Source organism: Arabidopsis thaliana, assembly GCF_000001735.4.
Source record: "Arabidopsis thaliana chromosome 1 sequence".
Taxonomy (NCBI): Eukaryota; Viridiplantae; Streptophyta; class Magnoliopsida; order Brassicales; family Brassicaceae; genus Arabidopsis; species Arabidopsis thaliana.
The window spans coordinates 22206674-22228538 of NC_003070.9; the positions used below are offsets into that span (position 1 = coordinate 22206674).

Sequence of the window (21865 nt, forward strand, 5' to 3'; positions counted from 1 at the left end):
TATTTAGTGTTTTTACTTTTATCTCAATTTATTTATTCTCTCAATATATCTTTAAATAACGTCAGTTATTTTTGTTGTTTACTAAATAATTACTACTGTGTAACTTAAACTTTAAATATTAGTGACGATAAAAAAGACTTTAAATATTAGTAACTTATCCTTAACGTTTTACTCAAACATAATTATACTTAATTCTCATTCATCTTTGTACTATTGAGTTTTCCCATTATAATCTTTATCTATGCATCACACCATTTATGTGTTTTGTTGAGATCTATATTTTATAGTTATCTTAACATAGCAATAGGAAAAAGAGAAATTTTTTGACAAATACTAAAAAAACTTATTTGGAAGGTCCCCATTTTTTATAAATCTGTTATATTATGAATTATCTTATTATATAATAAATAATTAATAATTACGAATATATAATTAATTTTTTGTGATTCATGTATATAGATTCTTTTCGGTTAGGAAATTTTCTATTTTTTGTTTTTAAATATTTTAACAAAAACTTAGATTTGACACATGTCGATATCTCATCAATGTAGTTGACTCGTGCGTGATCACGTTAGTTAGCAACTTTAAAAACCCTATTTTATATAATAAGATGCAAACTTGAATAAAATGGTTCTATTTGAGACTTGTTTTTTTGTACAAAATTAGAAAGATCCAAAATTCAAACTGATCAAACCGTACAAATTAGGGTTTTTTTGTCGTGTATTACGTCATTAGAAAATATTATTTTTAACAATGATGATCTTATACATTTGATAAGCAAATCTAAACTAGGGTTTTGAAATCCTAAATTAAAGTAAATGTTTCATGTACATGACACATACATTTTCAAAAAATTAGAAAAATCCAAAACTCAAACCGTTCTAATCCAATAAAATTAAGTTTTTTTTGTCGTTAGAAAATACTATTTCTAATGATGATATTACATTTTTCAAGAAAATTCAAACTAGGGTTTCATGACAATACACATGCATATCTTTAACACTATTGGAAAAATCTAAAACCTCAAACCGATCCAACAAGATAAAATTAATTTTTTTGTCGTGTCTGTTAAAAAGTACTATTTTCAATGATGATCTTATATTTTTCAAGTAAATCCAAACTAGGGTTTCATGACAATATACATACATTTCACAAAATCGAAAACTCAAACCGCTCCAACCTTATAAAATTAAGTTTTTCTTTTGTCGTGTATTAAATCGTTAGAAAATATTATTTTTAATGATAATTTTATATTTTTCACAAGTAAATCTGAACTAGTGTTTTAAAAATCCTAAATTAATAATATTTGAGCAAAAGTAAATTCTTGACAATTACACATACCCATACATTTACACAAGTAAATAAGTTACTCAAATTGCAAAATTACCAACATTTACGAAATAACAAAAAAAAGGGAAAAAATCTCTTTCTTTTGTGGATTGCGAAAAAGAGTCAAACATTTTCACAAGCAAATAATTGCTCAAGTTACAAAATTACCAAACTTTACGAAAACAAAAAATAGAAAAAAATCCTTTTGTTTGTTTGTTTGTTTGTGAGGAAGAGACTCTTCAAAAAGGGGCTGACAGTGAAGAGATTGTGAGAACAAAGACGACAAATGGGCGATTGAGCGAAGAAGAAACCTTCGTTCTCTCTCGGAAATGACGAAGAGGAAGAAGGAAGTAATAGATGTCGATTGCTCCGAGAAGAAAGATTTTGTGATTGATTGGTCTTCCGCTATGGATAAGGAAGACGAAGTTCCCGAGCTCGAGATTGTTAATACCACCAAACCTACTCCTCCGCCACCGCCAACGTTTTTCTCCGACGATCAAACCGATTCTCCGAAACTCCTAACCGATCGTGACCTCGACGAGCAGCTAGAGCGTAAAAAAGCGATCCTGACATTAGGTCCGGGCTTACCCGACAAGGGTGAGAAAATTCGACTCAAAATCGCTGATCTCGAAGAGGAGAAGCAGCGTAGAGTTTTAGAAGGCTCGAAAATGGTTCGCATTCTGATTCAATTGCATGCTTAGTTCGTTTGATTTTCTTAGATATGTTACTGTTTTAGGTTGGGGTTTTCAAGTTTATGCTAAAGTTTGGCTTTTTTTGAGTACATTTATGTGTATCTTTACTGGTCTTACCTCATAGTCCAAGCTAGATTCGAGCTCATTTATGTGTATGATCTATAGTCACAGAACATCTATGTGTTCGAGCTCATTTATGTGTTTGAATATGAATATGATGCTACAAAAGACTTTTTTGGCAGGAGGTGGACAGAAGTTCTAAGGTCGTGTCTTCGACTAGCTCAGGTATTCTTGGTGGATAATGTTAAAGTTGTTTGCTTCTAACATAGTGGTTCATTTTTCTGTATGGTTTTTCGATTTATCTTTCATTTTTTGGACTTAAGTTTGATGAGCCATGTTTCATGTAGGTTCAGATGTTTTACCGCAAGGAAATGCAGTTTCAAAAGATACCTCTAGAGGGAATGCAGACTCAAAAGACACCTCTAGACAAGGGAATGCAGATTCAAAAGAAGTCTCACGGTCAACATTTTCTGCGGTTTTCAGTAAACCAAAAGTATGGAGCATCGTTTTTTTTTTTTTGTTCAACGTATGGAGCCTCTATATTTTGCAATTTTAAAACTGTTTTGGATGGGTACTTCTTCATGATACGATTTTGTAATCTGTGTTCAACAGACGGATTCTCAGTCAAAGAAAGCCTTTGGTAAAGAACTAGAAGATCTGGGATGTGAAAGGAGGAAACACAAGGCTGGTAGAAAGCCTGTAACAAGGCTGAGCAACGGGTGGCGGTTGTTGCCAGATGTAGGGAAAGCTGAGCACAGTGCAAAGCAGTTTGATTCTGGACTTAAAGAATCAAAAGGGAATAAGAAATCCAAGGAACCTTATGGAAAGAAAAGGCCCATGGAATCTTCGACTTATTCTCTGATTGATGATGATGATGATGATGATGATGATGATGACAACGACACCAGTGGCCATGAAACTCCTAGGTTCGTTTCCAACTGTTTCTGCTACTAGTTTGTTGTTTTCTCTAAGGGTTCTCAAGTTTACCACTGCTGGTTACTGCAATTTTGTTGTGACATGACAATCTGGTACATAATAGAATGAGATGTATTGTAATTGCTCAACTTCTTTCTCTCATAGGGAGTGGTCTTGGGAAAAATCTCCATCACAAAGTTCAAGGCGCCGTAAGGTATTCTTGCTTACTCCCGCTACTGTATATCTTGCAATTGCAGTTTTTACGTAGTCATTATAGTCCTTAAGAAATTTACACCAGCAGAAGCATGACTCATTTTCTAAACCTTCTTGTTATCTCCCAACAGAAAATTTTATGAATTCCTTAAAAAGACTTCAGTTTTCGAACGTTTGATTCCTCTCTAGATGAACTGCAGGATTTATACTTGCCAGGAAAACTTCCTACTTGACTATATCATTTATTTGGCTTCTTTAATATTGTCTTTACTCCAACTCATTTGTTATGTTGTTTTTCTTACTTATTGATGATATTCCCTAAAAAAACTATAGAAATCAGAGGACACAGTGATAAATGTGGATGAAGAAGAAGCTCAGCCTTCAACAGTGGCGGAGCAAGCGGCTGAACTGCCTGAAGGGTAAATGTGACCTATTTTCTCTTTAGCCTCATTAAGTTACAACTGGCTATATATAAACTAATAGTTGATAAAACATGCAGCTTACAGGAAGATATATGCTACCCAACAAGGTAAATCTATCTCAAGACTGATCTAGGCTAACTTCCTGTAAATTTGTAACCCTCAAAAGATTTAATGCTTGGTGATTCAGGGATGATCCTCACTTTGTTCAAGTTTGTCTTAAAGATCTTGAATGCCTTGCACCTCGAGAATATCTGACATCGCCGGTTATGAATTTCTACATGAGGTATTTTTTGGAGTGATAGACTTGCCATATATGTCATCTTATATTATGCTAGCGCTATTTGCATGTTATTTATATAACTATTGTCCTGTTTTCTTTTGGTAGGTTCTTGCAGCAGCAGATATCATCATCGAATCAAATCTCTGCTGATTGTCACTTCTTTAATACCTATTTCTACAAGAAGCTCAGTGACGCTGTTACGTACAAGGTGATTAGAAAAATGTGATCCTTTAAAAATAATTATCTGTTGGCATTCTTGCGATTCAAATTTTTATCATTGTTATTTATGTTAACTGGTCTATTTATCTTGTCCTTTCAATGAAATAGGGGAATGACAAGGATGCCTTCTTTGTGAGGTTCAGGCGGTGGTGGAAGGGTATTGATCTATTTCGTAAGGCTTATATTTTCATACCAATACATGAAGAGTAAGTATCTTTCCTTTTAGCACTCTACTTTCGATTTTTTCGCAAGAGTTCTCAAGAATTCAGATTCTTGTACCATGTTTCAGTCTCCACTGGAGCCTTGTGATAGTTTGCATCCCTGATAAGAAAGATGAATCGGGGTTGACTATACTTCACCTTGATTCTCTAGGACTTCACTCGAGAAAATCAATTGTTGAAAATGTAAAAAGGTGAGATGCTAGGGGCTTTACCCGTGACTTTATGTTCTCACATGCTTGACGTTGTATGCATATGGTTTCAGTTCATAAAAGGAAAAATTATTACACTGGCTTGAAAATGTACGACATTTACTAGTTTCTATGTCAATTTGTTGTAGGTTTCTAAAAGACGAATGGAATTATTTGAATCAAGATGACTATTCCTTGGATCTGCCTATCTCAGAAAAAGTATGGAAAAACCTCCCTCGTAGGATCAGCGAAGCTGTTGTTCAGGTCAGTCTTTTACCTTCTTAATCCCATGATTCAAGGAACTTTGTTTATACGGTTTCTTCGGAAATATGATTATATTCAGACACTAGAACCACAGGAAGTTCAATTCGTCTTATGATATTATTCTCTTTGTGCAACCAGGTTCCGCAGCAGAAAAACGATTTTGATTGTGGTCCGTTTGTGCTCTTCTTCATTAAACGGTTCATTGAAGAGGCGCCTCAAAGGCTGAAAAGGAAAGACCTGGGAATGGTGAGTAATCTCAAACTCTTTTCCTGATACCGAATCACATATCTTCTTCTTACTCTTGTCTAAACTTGTGTCCTCAATGTATCCAGTTCGACAAGAAGTGGTTTAGACCCGATGAAGCCTCTGCTCTGAGAATCAAAATCCGAAACACGCTCATCGAGCTATTCCGTGTCAGTGACCAGACAGAGTAAACCAGTACAGATTATGCAGCTTCAAATCAAGACATTTCTCACCGCTCTAACAGAGTTCAAGTTTTTGTTCTTGTATAGACTTGGCAGAAGTATTATTTGGGCCAAAAGTTAAATTAAAAAATGGCTACAGACTCCATAGGTTAATGTTGTAATCCAAAAAAAAAAAATACCTTTGAACTTTTAATTGTAGTTTCACAAAATTTCATTGTTAAAGAATCTCAGAAGAAGCATAAAAAATTGGCATCTAATAAGAGTTACGTTACAACAAGGTGGGGATTTTGTTTTCTTTTCACTAATCCAACATTTGACAGATCAAACTGATGCTTTTAAAGCGGTGCGGAACTGCTCGGGCACCCGCATCACTGGTGCCTGAACCGCCCCAATCATACCAAGCTGCCCACATGCTGCCATTTGATCATTGCCTCGGCTAAACCGCATGAGAACAGTGCAGCCTCCTTCAGCCAAAACGTTACGAAACTTGATCATCTTGTCTTCCTCGGTCTGTATGAACTGAGAACCACTGTGTGGGTTGAATTGAATAAGGTTGATCTTGCATGGAATCCCCTGCACAAGCTCCACTAGCCTCCTTGCATCATCCATGCTGCACAATTAAAGAGTTTCTAGTTCATGATGGTTTCAGAATTGAACCATTTTTAACAGAGGAGACTTAAATTGAGAAACAGAGAGCTTAATAGCGGTCTCTACTGAATTATCACTTACCTGTCATTGACTCCTGCGAGCATTACATATTCAAACAACACTTTGTACTTATGCCTTGAACTGAGTCCTTCTCTGAGCGTCTCAAGGAGCAAAGATAACTTGTATTTCCTGTTTATAGGCATAATCCAGTTTCTGACCTGCACGGTTCAATGAGGTCAGATCATACCTCATGAATGATGACTGGCTTAAAGAGAGCATGAAAAAACCTCATCAGTTGTTGCATTCAGACTGACTGCCAAAGCGCAATTTGACTCACGGAGAAAACGCTTCAGCTGAGGAACAAGGCCACTAGTCGAGACTGTGACCTTGCGGGGACTGAAGTGAAGTCCATTCTCGTCTACCATTATGTTTGCAGCTTTGATGACATTGTCAATGTTGTGAAATGGCTCTCCCATTCCCTACAAAACACATCCAGCTCCATGAGAAACTGGAGACACCAGTATAAACAGACCTTAAATGTGATCTATGTTGAGTTTTTTGTTTGTCTAACGAACATGCATACCATAAAGACGACATTTGTAATTGACCCAACTTCATGGGAAAGCAATCGCCTGGCATAAACAGCCTGCTCAACTATCTCAGCAGTAGTGAGATTTCTCTTCAAGCCCATCCTGTGAAATCAGTACAAACATACATTAAACACAAATCAAGACCTGAAAAAAGTGGCTCAAGATAATATATGCTTACCTGCCAGTGTAGCAGAACTGACAATTCATGGCACAACCAACTTGGCTCGAAACACAAACTGTTGTCCTGCCTCGATCACAAGGTATAACAACAGTCTCAATCACAAGTCCATCATCCAACGTGAACAGAATCTGCAACATCCTGCGAGTTATGAATCAATGAGAAGATTCCCCAAAAACTCATAAAGAGAAATAACCACTTCCCAGTCATTGACTCATCCACATCATTAGACGAAAAAATAAAACGATCTATTCACCTTCCTAGTTCCATCTGAAGCCGAACGAATATCCTTAAAAGATAATGCCCCAAACTCAGCATGTTCACTAATCATTCTCTTGAGATCTTTGTTCAAACCTAAAAGAATGAACACATAAATGAAAACCAATCCTCATTGCTAAATCACAAAAACTTCTGAGCAAAGACATATCAGAAGACAAACCTTCAAGTTCATCAACATTATTTGCCCATATATTGTCCTTGTACAATCTCTTCCACAACATTAAAGCCTGTCCTGGTCTAAACCCATGAGATTGAACCCATTCCTACAAGTTGAAAATATCCCCAATTCCACCTCAAAGATCATAAACCAAATGAAGAAAAGATTGAGAATTGCAAAAGGGACGTACTTGGAGCGAAGCATAAGTCATACCCTTCAAGACCACCTTCTGGTTATCATCTCTCTTCACAGAACCTTAAAGATAGATAATTACTACATTCCTCAGCAAACTTTAACTCAAAATCCGAAGTTGAAACAGTGGTTAAACAAAAGTAGTCACCTTTAGCTGATGGGTACTCTTCTAGTGAAGGAAGATAAGCTGCTGAAGAAGAAGAAGAAGAAGAGAAGCAAGAGAAGGAGAGGCTTCTGGATTCGTGAAAGAGAATTGAATTGGTAAGACGGTCGCTGAGGAGGGGAGAGGGTAAAGTTAGGGTTCCGGGGAAAGCTGCCGTTGAAGAGAGTAGCGACGGAGTGACGACGGCGGCGGAATTGGTGAGAGTGATGATTCCAAGACGCCTCATTGTCGTCGACATACGACCAATCACAAAATTGAATTTTTATTATCCCTTTAATATTTAGACACAAAATTGCTCTTTTTTTTTTTTTTGTATAACACCCAGCTAGTTTTCAATTTTCATAAAAGTACATGAACCATTTTTGTATATACTCAAAATATACACATTGCATTTCGTACGTAATAGAAATTTAACTTCGATATGGGTGATATTAAAGCTACTTTTGTAGACTTATCAGAAACCATTTTTTATTTGTGAATCTTTCTTTACTTTTTCATGGTGTATATTTTTTTTGAAGATTCATTATTTGATGGAATTTTCTACTTATCGTTTTCGTTTTGTAAATAGAAGCATTTAACTTAAGATTATAAACAGTTATTGAGAGTTAAGACATTGTAGAATTTTAGTTGAGTATATCAAGAAAATGTATTTTTTGCTTATGTTTCAAATGTACAATGAAATCTATTTTTGAAGTCTTTGATTACACTTTGATTTATTTATCATTTTGTGATATCTCCTTTTTTCGCAAACTAAATTTGGAATATTGCAGTATATTTAAGATAGCAACAACAATTTTTTTTTTGTGTAAACGCAACAATAAAATTATTTAATCGTAGGTAATGTCTACATTTAGTACTGTATATATATTTTTTGTTAGGTCAATTGAGAATCATGTTTGAGAGCAAATTAGCAATAGTATCAATGTATAAAAGAAAATTATGCCTTTGGATAGAGAAATCTAATCTTAGAAGAATTCCAAATTTGGAACTCGATAACAAATCCACCGACCAATCACCCTACATCTAAATATTTCTTTACAAAATCAACGCAATTGCATAACCAAAAATAACACTTAAAGATGCCACAGTTTTAAAACGATTCCACCAATCTTTCTTTTCAATTCTAGTAACATAAAGATTGTACAGAGACGATTTGCCCCAAACAAACAAAAAGATTGAACAAAGATGAATGAGAGAAATCAAGAAACTGGATAATGAGAATACATGAAAATTCCCAAACAACGGGTTCAATAACGTGACACCAAAAACAGTAATCGAGTGTTCAAATCCAGGATCAGAATATCAGTGATTCATTTATAGTAACCTCGAATGTGCTGGGCCAACATGTAGTCAAATGGTTGTGGATACAGACGTCGAATCTTGCAGATCACGTAATCTTGTTTCCACGTACTTGCAAACCTATACTCTTCCATCGCCCAGATTCGTCTATCTCTTACTCTTCTCTTCTCCTTTTCCAAGAACTTAAAAACCGATTTCGGTTTCCGATCAGTTTCACAGAACTTATAAACCTTCTTTAACCCTAGAATCTTCCCGGTCGTCACCGACTTGATCACTCTATCACGACCGATGATTCTCCAACAACCGTATTCACATCCATCGGTTAAACCTGAATTCACACTCCGATTAACGAAGAAGTATCGTCCGAAGTGTAGGATTATAGGATCTCTAGTAACGAAAAGCGTCCACGGATTCTTGCAGTACACGTCTTCGCTTCGGAGGAAGTGGCGAGGCCAAACGTTTACGTTATCGATCATCATCTTCAAATAATTTGCGACGATTGCTTCTTCGATTGATTGTTCACGTCTTGACTTCATCATCTTCGTTCTTCAGTGAAACTAAGATCTCTTAGAAGAAGAAGATTTAAGGAAAATGCTGATGATGATTGATGAAGGGAGAGAAACAAGAAACGGAAGATGTAAAATATGAAGATGATAGTGTTTCTTGGGAAAGAAGGTACTCTATATATAGAGAGGCGCTTCGTCATCTGTTGGTACCGTTTATATCAAATTAGTGAATTGACCGATTTGTCCTTTGTTTTTTTCTCTTCGATATATACACTTAACGAAATTATTCTATAATCTTTGCTTATTGAAATAATTAGACCGATAGTTGTCAATATTTGTATATTTTACTTTGGTTTAAAGATGTAATATTAAGTTCTTAAATAAGAACTAAATTAGATCTATTTAACAAAACGTGAAGAATTTGCATTTTTATTTCGTTCTTTCCTTTTACAAAATGACTATGTTTTCTCTTATTGAAGAAAATAGTCAGAAATAAAATATTAATAAAAATTATTTATTATACAAGCATATTTTCTTGCAGAACATCATGTAACTTTTTTTAACACAAAAAAGGTCATGTAAATTTTATTTGTACTATTTTTTGTCGTCATACTAATCAAAATCTTCTACTCTGCTTACTAATTGTGAGATATTCACGTAAAGTACAACAACAACATCAAAAATCAAGATAATTAGACGATTTTATTGAGAAAATCACATCCCCGGAAATATTGGAGTTGGTTCTTGACTTTCTTAAATAAAATTAAAATCGCAAAGTGAAATTTAATTTTATTGTTGAAAAAAAAATATTATTTAATTCCTATAAACCCCTTAAGCATCGATTGTTAATCAAATTAATTTGTGTTCTTAACATTTTAGCAAAATTGTTTTATGTTTTTTCGGTAATTGTGGTTTCTAGATAGTTTCTAGTTAAATGATGAGATATACATACATCAAGATATGATATCTTCCATCCTCGAACAAATTGGAGTTAGTTTTGACATTTTATTTTCTTCTAACATATTAAATCCAACTGATTGTTTTTTTTTTCTTCTTCTTTTCTTTTTCAAATCCAGAAGCAATTATAACACCAAGAATTAAACCCCTAACGAAAACTCTAAGAAACACACATAAATAAAAAGCTAAAGAAGACGATTTTCTATTCACCTACCAAACCAAGAAAAATCATCAACATCATCTAGATAATCATAATTAATATCTTGTTGAGGTAGTTCTGTTGGGGGCGTAACTGGAATCCCCTCTGCCGCAGGAGGATGAACCGGTGGGAAATTAAACTGATAGCCGCCAATGAGAAAACGGCGAGAAGGTCTCTTGCAGATTACGCAAAGCTTACACCTCGAATGCGGCGGCACCGCGTCCTCGTGACTGTGAATCATCCGGTCGCAACTATCGCATAGAATCTGGTTGTGTGTAGGACAATAAACAACAGCATTTGAATTCGAAGCTACGCATAACTCACATCTCATTGCAAACATCCATCTCTCGCAATTGTTATCCCCGTGGCAGCTCCTCTCAAACATCTCTGCTCTTCTTTGGTGACCACCCACATGCTGCTGCTGATGATTATTGTTATTGTTATGGTGAACCACATGAGGCATATGTGCATGATCATGGTGTTGATTATTCATGTTAGCGAAGACGACTTGAGTTTGATGGCCATTAGTGGCACAATTGTAATGGTGCGAATAACATGATTGACAAAGAACCATCCCGTCCTCATAACAGAAAAGTATAGACGGATACATCGAGCAGTTATCGCAAAGTTGGTAACGTACGTGTTCTGCATGTATGTTATTATGATGGCGAAGGTTGTCACATGTAAGGCAGAAGTTAAGAGCTTCTGTAACACAATGGATCACGGCTGTTACATGTCTACATGTGTGACAAACTTGAGCCATGTTTCCTGAAAAATATTCATATAAGATTATAACAAAATTATCAACTTCGCAAAACGGAAGAGAAGAAACACGAATTTAAAATAAAAAAAAACATTCAACTTACACGAACCAAGGAGAGAAGGAAGCCAAAGTTTTGTTTTCTCTGTGAAACAATCTGTGAAGCTCGTATTTAGATGGAGTTTCTAATTTGTAGATTTTTTTTTAACAAACTGATTATGTAGAAGGATATATTTTACTAAGTTATATACTTATCTTTAACTATAAATTATTCTCAAAATTCAACATTACATTTATTAATTGAGAATAAGAAAGAAAAAAGATAATTATATGATATTTGAAAAATTGATCCTTGTTTCTCATTTTTTTGTTAAGAATAAAGTTTTTTTTTTTCCTTTTATCGGATCTTAAAGATCAGTAAGAATAATGTCGTTTCTTAAATTTTGATGTAGAAATCTTTTTTTTTTGAAGAAAAAAATATCCCAACTTTATCAACATAACCAAACGGGGGACAAACAGGTAAATTAATGAGTTTTTTTTTTTTGTATAACTATTTTGCTTTAGAGTTTAGATTGTTAGCTTAGTACTTACATACTTAAGTTTCTGATCAGTCTTTGTTATGATTTTCACATGTAGGTAGGAAGCTGCGCTTTTGTTCTTTTTAATGTGGAAATGCAGCCTTAACAATGGATGGTATATGAATTTGAAGCTGCTCTTTTGTGTCTCTTTTTTGATGCGGATTAGCATGCTTTTGTGTAAAAAACAACTTTGCTAAGAGTTACTAACTATTCAAGTGTTTGTATGGTTCTGTAATATGGTTTTTTGATACAATGCTAGCTTGAACTTGATGTCATGCTTAGGCCTGGGTACGAATTTCTTTTTAGCATTTAAAAACGGGCAATTCTTGTATTCAGCATCTGTGATTTCTCATTATTTTGTCGTGTAAAGTTACTAAACTAGTTTAATTTAGAATTTATAGAAAAAAAGAAGTGGCTCTCATGACAAGTAGTCTAAATTCAGTAGAACATAAGAGTTATTTCATCACAGTACTAAGAGGAAGAAGAGAAGTTGCTCTGCAATTCCTTGATGCCTTTGGAATCAAGAAAAGAAGTTTTGCCCTTGAGAAAATCAGAGTACCAATGAGCAGAGAGTCTAGGAGATCTCTTGCGATGTGGATCACTGAAATTTACAGAGTACAATCCATAACCATAATCGTACCGCCCTATAAGCTCGAATAAATCCATAAATGACCATACAAAATAGCCTCTAGTGTCTGATCCATTCCTACACGTAGCAATGTCCTTTTCCTTAATTACACGAACAAGATAAGAGAAGAAAAGATGCAATAAAAAAACTTTACTTACCTTATGGATTTGAGCACACCACCAATGTAAGCATTCATGTATTCCACCCTATGTGTATCCTTGTGTTGCGTCATCGGTGTACCTGTTTGTATATGACATTTTAAGTCCAAATCAAAAACATGAGGGAGAGACGAATAAATTAATCATAGAAGAGATTGACCATTCTCAAGAATGTAGACAGGAGGATTGTCATAGCTCTGCTTTATATACTCTAGGACAGCTTCCATAGTCCACGGAGCAACAGGATACTTGTCCAAACAAAAACAAAACAAACAATGAAAGATAGATTAGTAGCACTTATTTGTTTAAAGACTTATAATGTCAAGGAATATAAGGTGTTTTGTATCTGAATTTGGTAGCCTTAAAACTCTTACCTCTATAACTGAAAAATTCCCAAGGTCTTCTAACCAGTAAAACGAAGAAAAAATGAGTAGTAACAAATTATAAAGATAAAAGAGGTTTTTTTTTTGTTATACAAAAGAATGAGTCTGATTCATACAAGTCACATATGCGCCCATGTCTGAGTAGAAGTCCGGGTTTCCAGAAATAGAAGGTTTGAATTTGATGTTTGTGACAGAAGCCGCAAACTAATGATTGATTCCTATGAAGTCAGATGAGCCTTTAACTTGTTCTGATTCTTCCTCTGAGAAAACTGGCAGTCTTGATCCAATGGTTCTTTTCATTGTATCTGGATAGTCTCCAAATATAAGAGGTCCAAGGAACCTGAGTTTTAAAGAGCAGATTTTCTTTCTTTTCAGCTTAAGATCTTGCACATGTTGCCCAATTTGAAAAACCTTTTAGAACTGTTTGTGCCTGACTCACCAACCGAAATAGAAATCTTTGGCTCTTTGAGTTGCAATGGCATCATCCTTGGAGCTTGTAGAAGGAGTCAACCCCATTAAATATAAGCCAAAGCCTATGGAACCACCCTGCTTATCCTGCACATTGTATATAGTATGTTGCTTCTTATACATTCAAAAGAGGGTTATGTATAAGCAAGTATACCTTGTACTTTTGCTTATATAGTCTTGAAGCAGAGGCGTGCGCAAGAAGTAAGTTATGGCCTACAATATATGTTTCAGTAGAAGAGTTCCCTAACAAGCAGTTTTTGCCCGGTAAAGAACAACGACCAGGCGGTGTATCCCCATCGTTGTAACCTCCAATAGTAAATACATTAGCCTCATTGATAGTGGTCCAGAATTTGACATAGTTCCCAAACTCTCTGAAACAAACATCTACATAAGCAGTGAAGTCTTTGCTACAATGCCAAATAACACCAAATTTAGTTTCACATAATACTGTCCTAGAAAATCTGTAAAAGAGATTTAATTAATGTTGTTTTTTCTTAGCCTACATCATCATATTGTTGACCCATCCTCCATATTCATCCTCAAGATACTGAGGATGATCGTAGTGATACAGTGTAACATGTGGTTCAATCCCATGGGTTATTAATTCGCTGATGAGGTTCTTGTAGAACTGTAGACCCTTTTGGTTAACAGAGCCTCTTCCATCTAATGAGATAAGAGCTAATTATAAAGTTGATCCCTTCAAGTGAAACAAAACCGGCATAAATGTTTAAGAAGGCTTACTAGGTATTAGCCTAGACCAAGATATAGAGAATCTGAAGGCATCTAAGTTAGTGTCTACCATCAGCTTCACATCTTCCTACAAAGTCACAATGAAGTCAGGCTTGATGAATAAACTATATAATGTAGTAGTAGTCACAAGGAGAGAGTAAAGCAGAAAAGAGAAAGAACCTTATACTTGTGATACCCATCACATGTTACATCTCCGTTACCAATGTTACCTGAAAAGTTAGAAACGAAAAAATTGATCAGAAGCATAAATAATTCAAAGGCAACAACTAATCTCTGTTTCTAAATATATCTGTTCAAATACTGATGCTAATAACAGTTTATGTTAAAATGAAAGCTTACGAGAGTAACAAAGAGTGTCCCACACGCTAGGTTTCCTTCCATCTTCCGCAGCAGCTCCTTCCCACTTGCAGAGATCAAACATTTGGTTCAAAAATTCCAAAAAAAAAAAAAGCTTAGGAATTGATTCCAAACCTGATAAGCAGAAGTGCCAGCTCCGAAGAGGAATCCCTCGGGGAAATCAGATCTGCTGAAAACGTCGCTGCATCTCCCGGGGAAAGCAAAAGATAGAAAAATGGTAAACAGAGCAAAAAACTGTTCCATTTCTAATGCTCTTTCTCTTGTACTGCTACTAGAGATAATATTTGTGTGACGAAGAAACAAAGTATATGGTCCACTGTATTTATTTAAAGTGTGTAACACGTGTTGAAATAAATAACTCTAGCGTTTTTACAAAAAAAAAGCCTTTAGTTTTGAGTTTTTCATACATTATTGGGATTTTTTTGCACTGTTTTCAGTCCATTTTGAAATAAGAAGCAATTCGGTTATCAATATTTGATTGTAAAATAAATGAAAACAAATAATATTCGAATGAATTTATTACGCTTCTCATTATGACAACGGATTCATCAGAATATATTATTGCAATTCATTACTAGGAGTAAGGAGAGAGGTTGCTCTGCAATTCCGTGATGCCTTGAGAACCAAGAAAAGCGGTTTTGCCCTTGAGAAAATCAGAATACCAATGAGCAGAGAGTTTGGGAGATCTTTTGCGATGAGGATCACTGAAATTGACAGAGTACAATCCATAACCAACATCGTATCCCCCCTTAATCTCGTATAAATCCATAAGTGACCATACAAAGTAGCCTCTCGTATCTGATCCATTCCTACATGTAGTAATGTTTTTTTTCTTTATTACACTGACAAGAGAAGTGACGAAAATATGCAATAAGAAACTTTACTCACCTAATGGATTTCAGCACACCACCAATGTAAGCTTGTAAGAACTCAATCCTTGGTGTGTCCTTTTCTTTCAACTGCGAATCTCGATTTATCGGTCGACCTATTCGTTGACATTAACAAGAGAATTTAGCTGACTAAAACGAGAGAGAGATAGAGAGAGAATGAGAGAGAGAGAGAGACCATTCTCAAGAACGTAGACAGGAGGATTGCCATAGCTCTGCTTTACATACTACAAGACAGCTTCTATAGCCCATGGAGCAACATCATACTTATCCAAAACAAAACAAAAAATAACTAAGAACACTCATTTGGTTTAAAACTTTGTATAAGAATTTGGTAGCCGTAGAAACTCTTACCTCAGAAGATGAAAAATTCGCAAAGACTGTCCCTCCCAAGCAGTAAAGCGAAGACGAGATGGTTAGCGAAGAAAAAATATCGAGATAAATAGTAAAGAGCTAATTTTTGTTAGTCAAAAAGATTGAGTTTGATTCCTACAACTCAAAATTACGTTCATGTCTGAGTAGAAATCAGGGTTTCCTGAAATAGAAGGTTTCAGTTTGCTGTTTGTGATAGAAGCTGCAAGATAGTGATTGATTCCTATATAGTCAGATGAGCCTTTCACTTGTTCTGATTCTTCCTCCGAGAAAACGGGCATTCTTGATCCGACGATTCTTTTCATTGTATCCGGATAGTCTCCATATATAAGAGGCCCAAGCATCCTGAGTTTGAAAGAGTGTATTTGGTATTTCTTCTCATTTTATGAGGATATCTTTTGGAACAGTTTGTGCTTGACTCACCAGCCGTTGAAGAAATCGTTGGCTCTTTGAGTTGCAATGGCATCATCTTTGGAGCTTGTGGAAGGACTAAACCCTATCGTCAATATGCTAAAGCCTATGGAACCTCCCTGCTTATCCTGCACATTGTATGTACTATTTAGTATGTTATTGTTCTCTTGTCATCAACTCACACATTCAAGAATAGTGTTATGCAAAACTATATGTACCTTGTAATTTTGCTTATATAGTCTTGAAACAGAGGCGTGCGCAAGCAACAAATTATGGCCTACAATATATGGTTCAGTGGAAGAGTTCCCTAATAAGCAGTTTTGGCCTGGTATGGAACAACGACCAGGCGGTGAATCCCCATCGTTGTAACCTCCAATAGAGAATATATTGCCCTCGTTGATCGTGGTCCAGAATTTGACATGGTTTCCAAACTCTCTGAAGCAAACATCTGCATAAGCAGTAAAGTCTTCGCTGCAATGGTAAAAACAACAACAAGTTTTGTTTACTATTTCACATCATCTTTTTCTACATAATCTGTAAAAAGAAAGTACAATGCCGCTTTTTGTTAACCTACACGATCATGTGGTTGAGCCATCCTTCATATTCGTCCTCAAGATATTGAGGATGATCAAAGTGGTGCAGTGTAACATATGGTTCAATTCCTATAGTAATTAGTTTACTTAAAGTCAAGTTAATAATAATAACACCGCGCAGAATATCGAGTGGATATGACGAGAGGTCTTACCATGGTTTACTAATTCTTGGATAAGATTCTTGTAGAACTGAAGACCCTTTTGGTTAACAGGGCCTCTTCTATCTAATGAGATAATTAAGAACTGATCATAAACTTGATCTAAGATTAATGAGTAAAACTGAAGATTAATGAAGACTTACTAGGTATTAGCCTAGACCAAGAGATGGAGAATCTGAAAGCATCTAAGTTAGTGTCCACCATCAACTTCACATCTTCCTGAATAGTCACAATAAACTCAGGCTTGATGAACAAAAAACTCATAATGTAGCAAGAGTAAATTAGCAGAGAAGAGAAAGAACCTTGTATTTGTGATACCCATCACATGTTATATCTCCGTTACCTTGGTTATTATCTGCAATGTTAATATTAATATTTGTTCAAACACTAACAATAATTAAATGTTGAAAAACGAAAGCTCTTACGTGAGTGACAAAATCTGTCCCAGACACTAGGTTTCCTTCCGTCTTCCGCAACAGCTCCTTCCCACTTTCAGATATTAAAACCTTTGTTTCAGTTCTGTTCGAAGATTCAAGATAATAAATTGATTCCAAACCTGATAAGCAGAAGTGGAAGATCCAAAGACGAATCCCTCAGGAAAATCACATCTGCTGAAAACGTCGCTGCATTTCCCGGAGAAAGCAAAAGCAAGAAAAATGGTAATCAGAGCAAAAGTCTTTTCCATTTTTTCACACTTTTTCTCTCTTTTCGTTCCATTATTGGCTTGTCAGAACTTAGAATTAATAAATTACGAGTCTCTCGCTCACTGTACCACCTGCCCCTCCAGTGTTATTTCTGTGAGGATGAAAAAGAAAGATGGTCCACTTTTGAATTACCACGTGTTGAAATGAATATTACGCTTCCCACAAATAGAAATATCAAATATGCATAGTAGTGTACTACTATCCATTTTTGTTTTGGGGTTTGAAAAATATATTATCCTAGATTTAGTAATTAGTACTATATGAAGTGTAAAAAATATCTTTGGGCATCTCCATCAAGGAGAAACCCAAAAAGTTTTTCAAACAAACAAATTAGTATTTTACTAAATTTTTATTATATGATTAAATTTTTATTTTAATGAAAAAATTGAACCAATTGAGAGGAGAGAAATGTAATGATGGCTTGTAGAGAATATCTCATAGTTTCTCACTTGAGAAACTTTCTATACTCTCTCTCTTCTCTTTTTATTATTTTTATTATTTTAGTAGTGAGAAACTCTCTTGAGAGACTACCAATGGAGATGGTCTTAGATTTAGTTCTGTATGAAGTAAGAAAAAATCTATCCGCAGAAATTGGAATACGTAATGTAAATTTGTAATGAAGACCATATATATAGATTTGTAAAAAAGAAAAAAAATTTGGAACCTTTGGATTAATCCAAGACTCAAATTGGTCAGCTCCATATATAAGTTATAAATTGAACTTGAATTTGGATTGGCTATGTTGTTCAAAAAAAAAAAAAAAAAATTTGGATTGGCTCTCAGGCTGTGAACTAGCTACTTGCTTTCTCAACACACTTGGAATCTTGGATGATTTCGAAAATATTTAGGAGTTTCTTGTTTCCTCACTTTTCACGTATTTTCCATACTTTAAAATGGATAAATTAGCACCATGATATTATTTTTTCAGGTTCTACTATTTTGGTTTGAATTTTTTGAATCGTTTAGAGTTAGTATTATATATATTTTTACTAGAACTAATATAATTTGTTGACAAAAAGATGATATCTTATCCAAACAAATTTTGTGTTATTTCCATACGCATTTTTAGATTAAATAAATTATGAGAAATCATATTTATTTAGATATTTTAAGTTTGATATCATATAATGAAATACCATTATATTTATAAATAACAAAATGAAAATTCAGATAGGTAAGCTAGTAATTTATGATAGTACCGTTATTGTGTTATATTTGAATTTACATCCAAAAAAAATAAAAAAAAAATAAATAAATATTGAGCATCGCTCCTAAATTGCTAAATGTTTTTAAAATGCCCTTTCCCGCGAGAGAGATATGTCGGTGGAATGTTGGTGAAATGAATAAATAAAGATTGGTCCAAGCTGTGTGTGACAAAAGGATGGTCCAATGCATTCATGTAGGAAAATTGGAACACTTGTTCAACAGGTAACCACATCTTTCTTCATTTGGTTTATTCGAAAACTAATCTTTTTATTATGGCAAATTCATTAAAAATTGGTCGGCTCCACGAGTTATAAATTCTAAAATTTTCTAAATTAAGGCTTTGTCGATCGATATAAACATACCAGCTGCGGGTCCAGATTTAGAGTGTCATGGTACCGGATTTGGAAGCTAAATAAACTGGAAATTTTGATTGATAAGTAGATGGTGAAGTATCAGTTTAACTTACATTTTGAATATTTAGATTTGTTTTGGAAAATTAAATGTATTCGTTATTTTTTCTTTTCTTTTTTCTTTTTTTTTTTCTTCTTCTTTTTTAGCTTAAAACTTATTCATTGTTTTTCCTCATTGTTATTCATTGATTAAAGACTCTGAAAATTGAAATGTATAGTTGAAGATATTTTGTTCTAAAAAAAAAAAAAGAGTCTAGTTATTAACTAAACTCATTTTAAAAGATAGAAAGTCTAGTTATTGATAGATTTAACCACTTAGACAATCCTCATCGGTAAGATCTACAAAAATGGTCTTTGATGAATAAAATGTATTGTTTTTGTTACAATTTTATTATTCAAATAAAATTTGAAATAACTAAATTAAATCACACCAATAGAATTAATATATCTGGCAAAATGAGTTTGTTAGATTAATTCAGAGTCTATGGGCAAAGTGAGAAATTTTCTCTTTTTTTTTCATTTCTATTTTTTTTAATTATTTTAGTTGTGAAAGATCTTCCAATAAAAATGCTATTAAATCTTATCTCTCCATCAGTAGTTCGCCTTAGCTTCTCTCTCGAATCGAGAAAGATAGACTTTTTTTTTTGGTAAAAAAGAAATTGATTACGTGCGGGGTTTAATTTTTGTGTGATGTTTGTCATTACTGGTAATATCATTGTTTATATTCGATTAGCGTTATTTTGTGTTTAATCACAAACCTCTCATCTCACAACCACAAACCATGGAAAATAAGAATATTAACTAGTCTCTAAAGCAATTAATAGAGAGAATAAGAAAACTATATTGTTGAAATACTAGAAACAAAAAAAAAAAATAAAGACAAAGAGTAATTTTTTTTTTTTTTTGATATACCCTATCAGCTAATGTGACCAGTCTCAGTAAGAACACATCGAAGTGCTACGGAGTATGACTTCCAGAGTAAAATCTCCTTGTTACCTTTGGTTGAGTGGGATTAAGAACTTGATAACGCATAACACTTTATCCTTCTTATTATTTTCGTCAGGCCTATACTCTTCTATGAACCAAGCAGTTTTCTTCGGATCTTCTCCTTCACAAACATTTCTTGGTTCCTCATTTTCCGAAAATTGAAAAATCCTCCTGTAACCAAGAACCTTACCTTTTGACTTGATAACTCTATGACCTTCTACGATCCTCCAGCAACCACCACCATCACATTCATCGGTTTTACCACAAGTCTTTGTCCTGTTAGCAAAGATACAGGTTCCGAACTCTTTAAACTTGTCATCTTGAGGATCCACAAGCGTCAACGGATGCAAACGGTACACATCGTTGGTAACGTAGCTAGGCCAAGTGTTTCCATCATAACCGATTATCGTCTCCAGATAAAATGCACCCTCCGCTTCTGAATCGAAGAAACAGACTCCATAAGCTGGCAACAATTGATTTGCAGGAAGCGGTGATCTAGTGGAGAGACACGAGAAATGCTTGGCTAGCAAGAAACTGATTTCAGCATCGAACATAAACCGAATCTTGCAAATCACATGATCTTGCTTGCAGTTCAAGTTATTGTTAAGCCTGTACTCTTCCATTACCCAACTTCTCTTGTATTCTCTAGGTTTCTTCTTTAGGCAGAACTTGAGAATCTTCTTGAACCCTAGAATCTTCCCAGTCTCCTTCGATTTTATCAGTTTATCACGACCAATGATCCTCCAGCAACCAGATTGACATCCATCGGTTCTACCACAATTCTCTGTTCGTGGTTTAACGATCACGAATCTAGGGCTCTGAGAATGAAACTCCTCATTTGGATTCTTGTTGAACACGTCTACATCTTCGATGAAGTGATCAGGCCACGAATCCCCGTTAACGATCATACGCTTCAGATAACGTGAGATGATTACATCGTCTTCTGCTTTGATCAGTTCTTCTTTGATTAGCCAATAAGTTGCTTCGTCTTCTGCTTTCATCAGTTCGTCTTTGATAAGCTCATAAGTTGCTTCGTCTTCAACTTTCATTGGTTCGTCCTCATAAAGAAACTAAATCGATCAAGAGAGAGAGAAAGATTAAACGCAAAAATGAGTGTTGTTTCTTGGAGATGAAGCGAAGAAGACTCATGTTCATAAATGTGCTTTTAAGTTAATGGCAACCGTTATATCTAAGTTTCGTATTGATTAATTTACCCTTGTTGATCTCTTTTTATTTCTCAACTACCCTTCTTCCACGGATATTTTTTCACTGTTTATCCAAAATTTGTGAATGGATTAAAAAAAAGAAGGGAAACACCTCAATAATGTAACCAAAAAGTCTACATAGTTGTCAACCAGAGTTTCCAAGTTATTTAGACCATATAATTGTCTCAAGTCAAGCACCAACCTTTGATAATGTTTGTCCTTATTCATAAAACGGTCGGCGCATCTTCATCATATCAAGTTAGAATAGCATAAGAATATACAGAAATAGATACTCCGATCCACATGTCCTTCACTTTCCACGTGAGTACCACACAGTACAATACTCCACATGTGAAATTAGTAGTGTGGACGTGTGGTAAAACACGGATTTAGGTTATTTACTTTGATTGTCTAATGTCTAATTGATAAGATTCAGATTTTTTTTTTCTTTGAC

At 34.7% G+C, this 21865-nt stretch overlaps 7 protein-coding genes across 8 annotated transcripts; 1 reads left to right on the plus strand and 6 right to left on the minus strand.

Annotated features, from left to right (window-relative positions):
• Nucleotides 1-1415: 1415 nt before the first annotated feature.
• ULP1D (UB-like protease 1D) lies at nt 1416-5498 on the plus strand. Its single transcript, NM_104712.5, has 14 exons — nt 1416-2000; nt 2264-2306; nt 2429-2574; nt 2694-3007; nt 3162-3210; nt 3543-3628; nt 3709-3738; nt 3819-3914; nt 4017-4119; nt 4239-4336; nt 4420-4542; nt 4689-4803; nt 4942-5049; nt 5136-5498. The coding sequence occupies exons 1-14, from the start codon at nt 1659-1661 to the stop codon at nt 5235-5237; spliced, it is 1755 nt and encodes a 584-aa protein (NP_176228.3). The 5' UTR covers nt 1416-1658; the 3' UTR covers nt 5238-5498.
• On the minus strand, nt 5411-7758 carry AT1G60230 (Radical SAM superfamily protein). Its single transcript, NM_104713.4, has 9 exons — nt 7421-7758; nt 7271-7335; nt 7084-7186; nt 6901-6998; nt 6645-6775; nt 6460-6568; nt 6164-6355; nt 5958-6094; nt 5411-5838 (listed from the first exon to the last, which is right to left on the minus strand). Exons 1-9 carry the CDS (start codon nt 7671-7673, stop codon nt 5550-5552), a joined length of 1377 nt encoding a protein of 458 aa, NP_564755.1. The 5' UTR covers nt 7674-7758; the 3' UTR covers nt 5411-5549.
• A 736-nt stretch (nt 7759-8494) lies between these two features.
• AT1G60240 (NAC (No Apical Meristem) domain transcriptional regulator superfamily protein) lies at nt 8495-9656 on the minus strand. The gene has a single exon (NM_104714.4). The coding sequence runs from the start codon at nt 9271-9273 to the stop codon at nt 8746-8748; it is 528 nt and encodes a 175-aa protein (NP_176230.2). The 5' UTR covers nt 9274-9656; the 3' UTR covers nt 8495-8745.
• Nucleotides 9657-10403: 747 nt separating this feature from the next.
• On the minus strand, nt 10404-11159 carry BBX26 (B-box zinc finger family protein; the record flags this gene model as incomplete). The annotated part of the gene is made up of 1 exon (NM_104715.1): nt 10404-11159. The coding sequence occupies one exon, from the start codon at nt 11157-11159 to the stop codon at nt 10404-10406; it is 756 nt and encodes a 251-aa protein (NP_176231.1).
• Nucleotides 11160-12113: 954 nt separating this feature from the next.
• On the minus strand, nt 12114-14760 carry BGLU5 (beta glucosidase 5). Its single transcript, NM_001333890.1, is given in 12 exon segments — nt 12114-12440; nt 12521-12602; nt 12681-12768; nt 12895-12920; nt 13020-13243; nt 13343-13458; nt 13526-13778; nt 13875-14034; nt 14113-14188; nt 14281-14330; nt 14461-14524; nt 14593-14760. Coding segments are annotated over 12 exon segments (1503 nt in total). The 5' UTR covers nt 14722-14760; the 3' UTR covers nt 12114-12205.
• A 141-nt stretch (nt 14761-14901) lies between these two features.
• BGLU6 (beta glucosidase 6) lies at nt 14902-17685 on the minus strand. 2 transcript variants are annotated; one of them, NM_104717.3, is made up of 13 exons: nt 17456-17644; nt 17325-17388; nt 17202-17254; nt 17043-17118; nt 16894-16965; nt 16723-16810; nt 16367-16619; nt 16161-16276; nt 15859-16082; nt 15720-15745; nt 15544-15631; nt 15367-15463; nt 14902-15287 (listed from the first exon to the last, which is right to left on the minus strand). In NM_104717.3, the coding sequence occupies exons 1-11, from the start codon at nt 17582-17584 to the stop codon at nt 15593-15595; spliced, it is 1140 nt and encodes a 379-aa protein (NP_176233.2). In that variant the 5' UTR covers nt 17585-17644; the 3' UTR covers nt 14902-15287; nt 15367-15463; nt 15544-15592. The 2 variants fall into 2 exon arrangements, with proteins under 2 accessions (NP_176233.2, NP_001322949.1); NM_001333891.1 differs by having other exon boundaries at nt 15004-15287; nt 17325-17685.
• Nucleotides 17686-20211: 2526 nt separating this feature from the next.
• On the minus strand, nt 20212-21255 carry NAC023 (NAC domain containing protein 23; the record flags this gene model as incomplete). Its single annotated transcript, NM_104718.1, has 1 exon — nt 20212-21255. One exon carries the CDS (start codon nt 21253-21255, stop codon nt 20212-20214), a length of 1044 nt encoding a protein of 347 aa, NP_176234.1.
• Nucleotides 21256-21865: the final 610 nt, after the last annotated feature.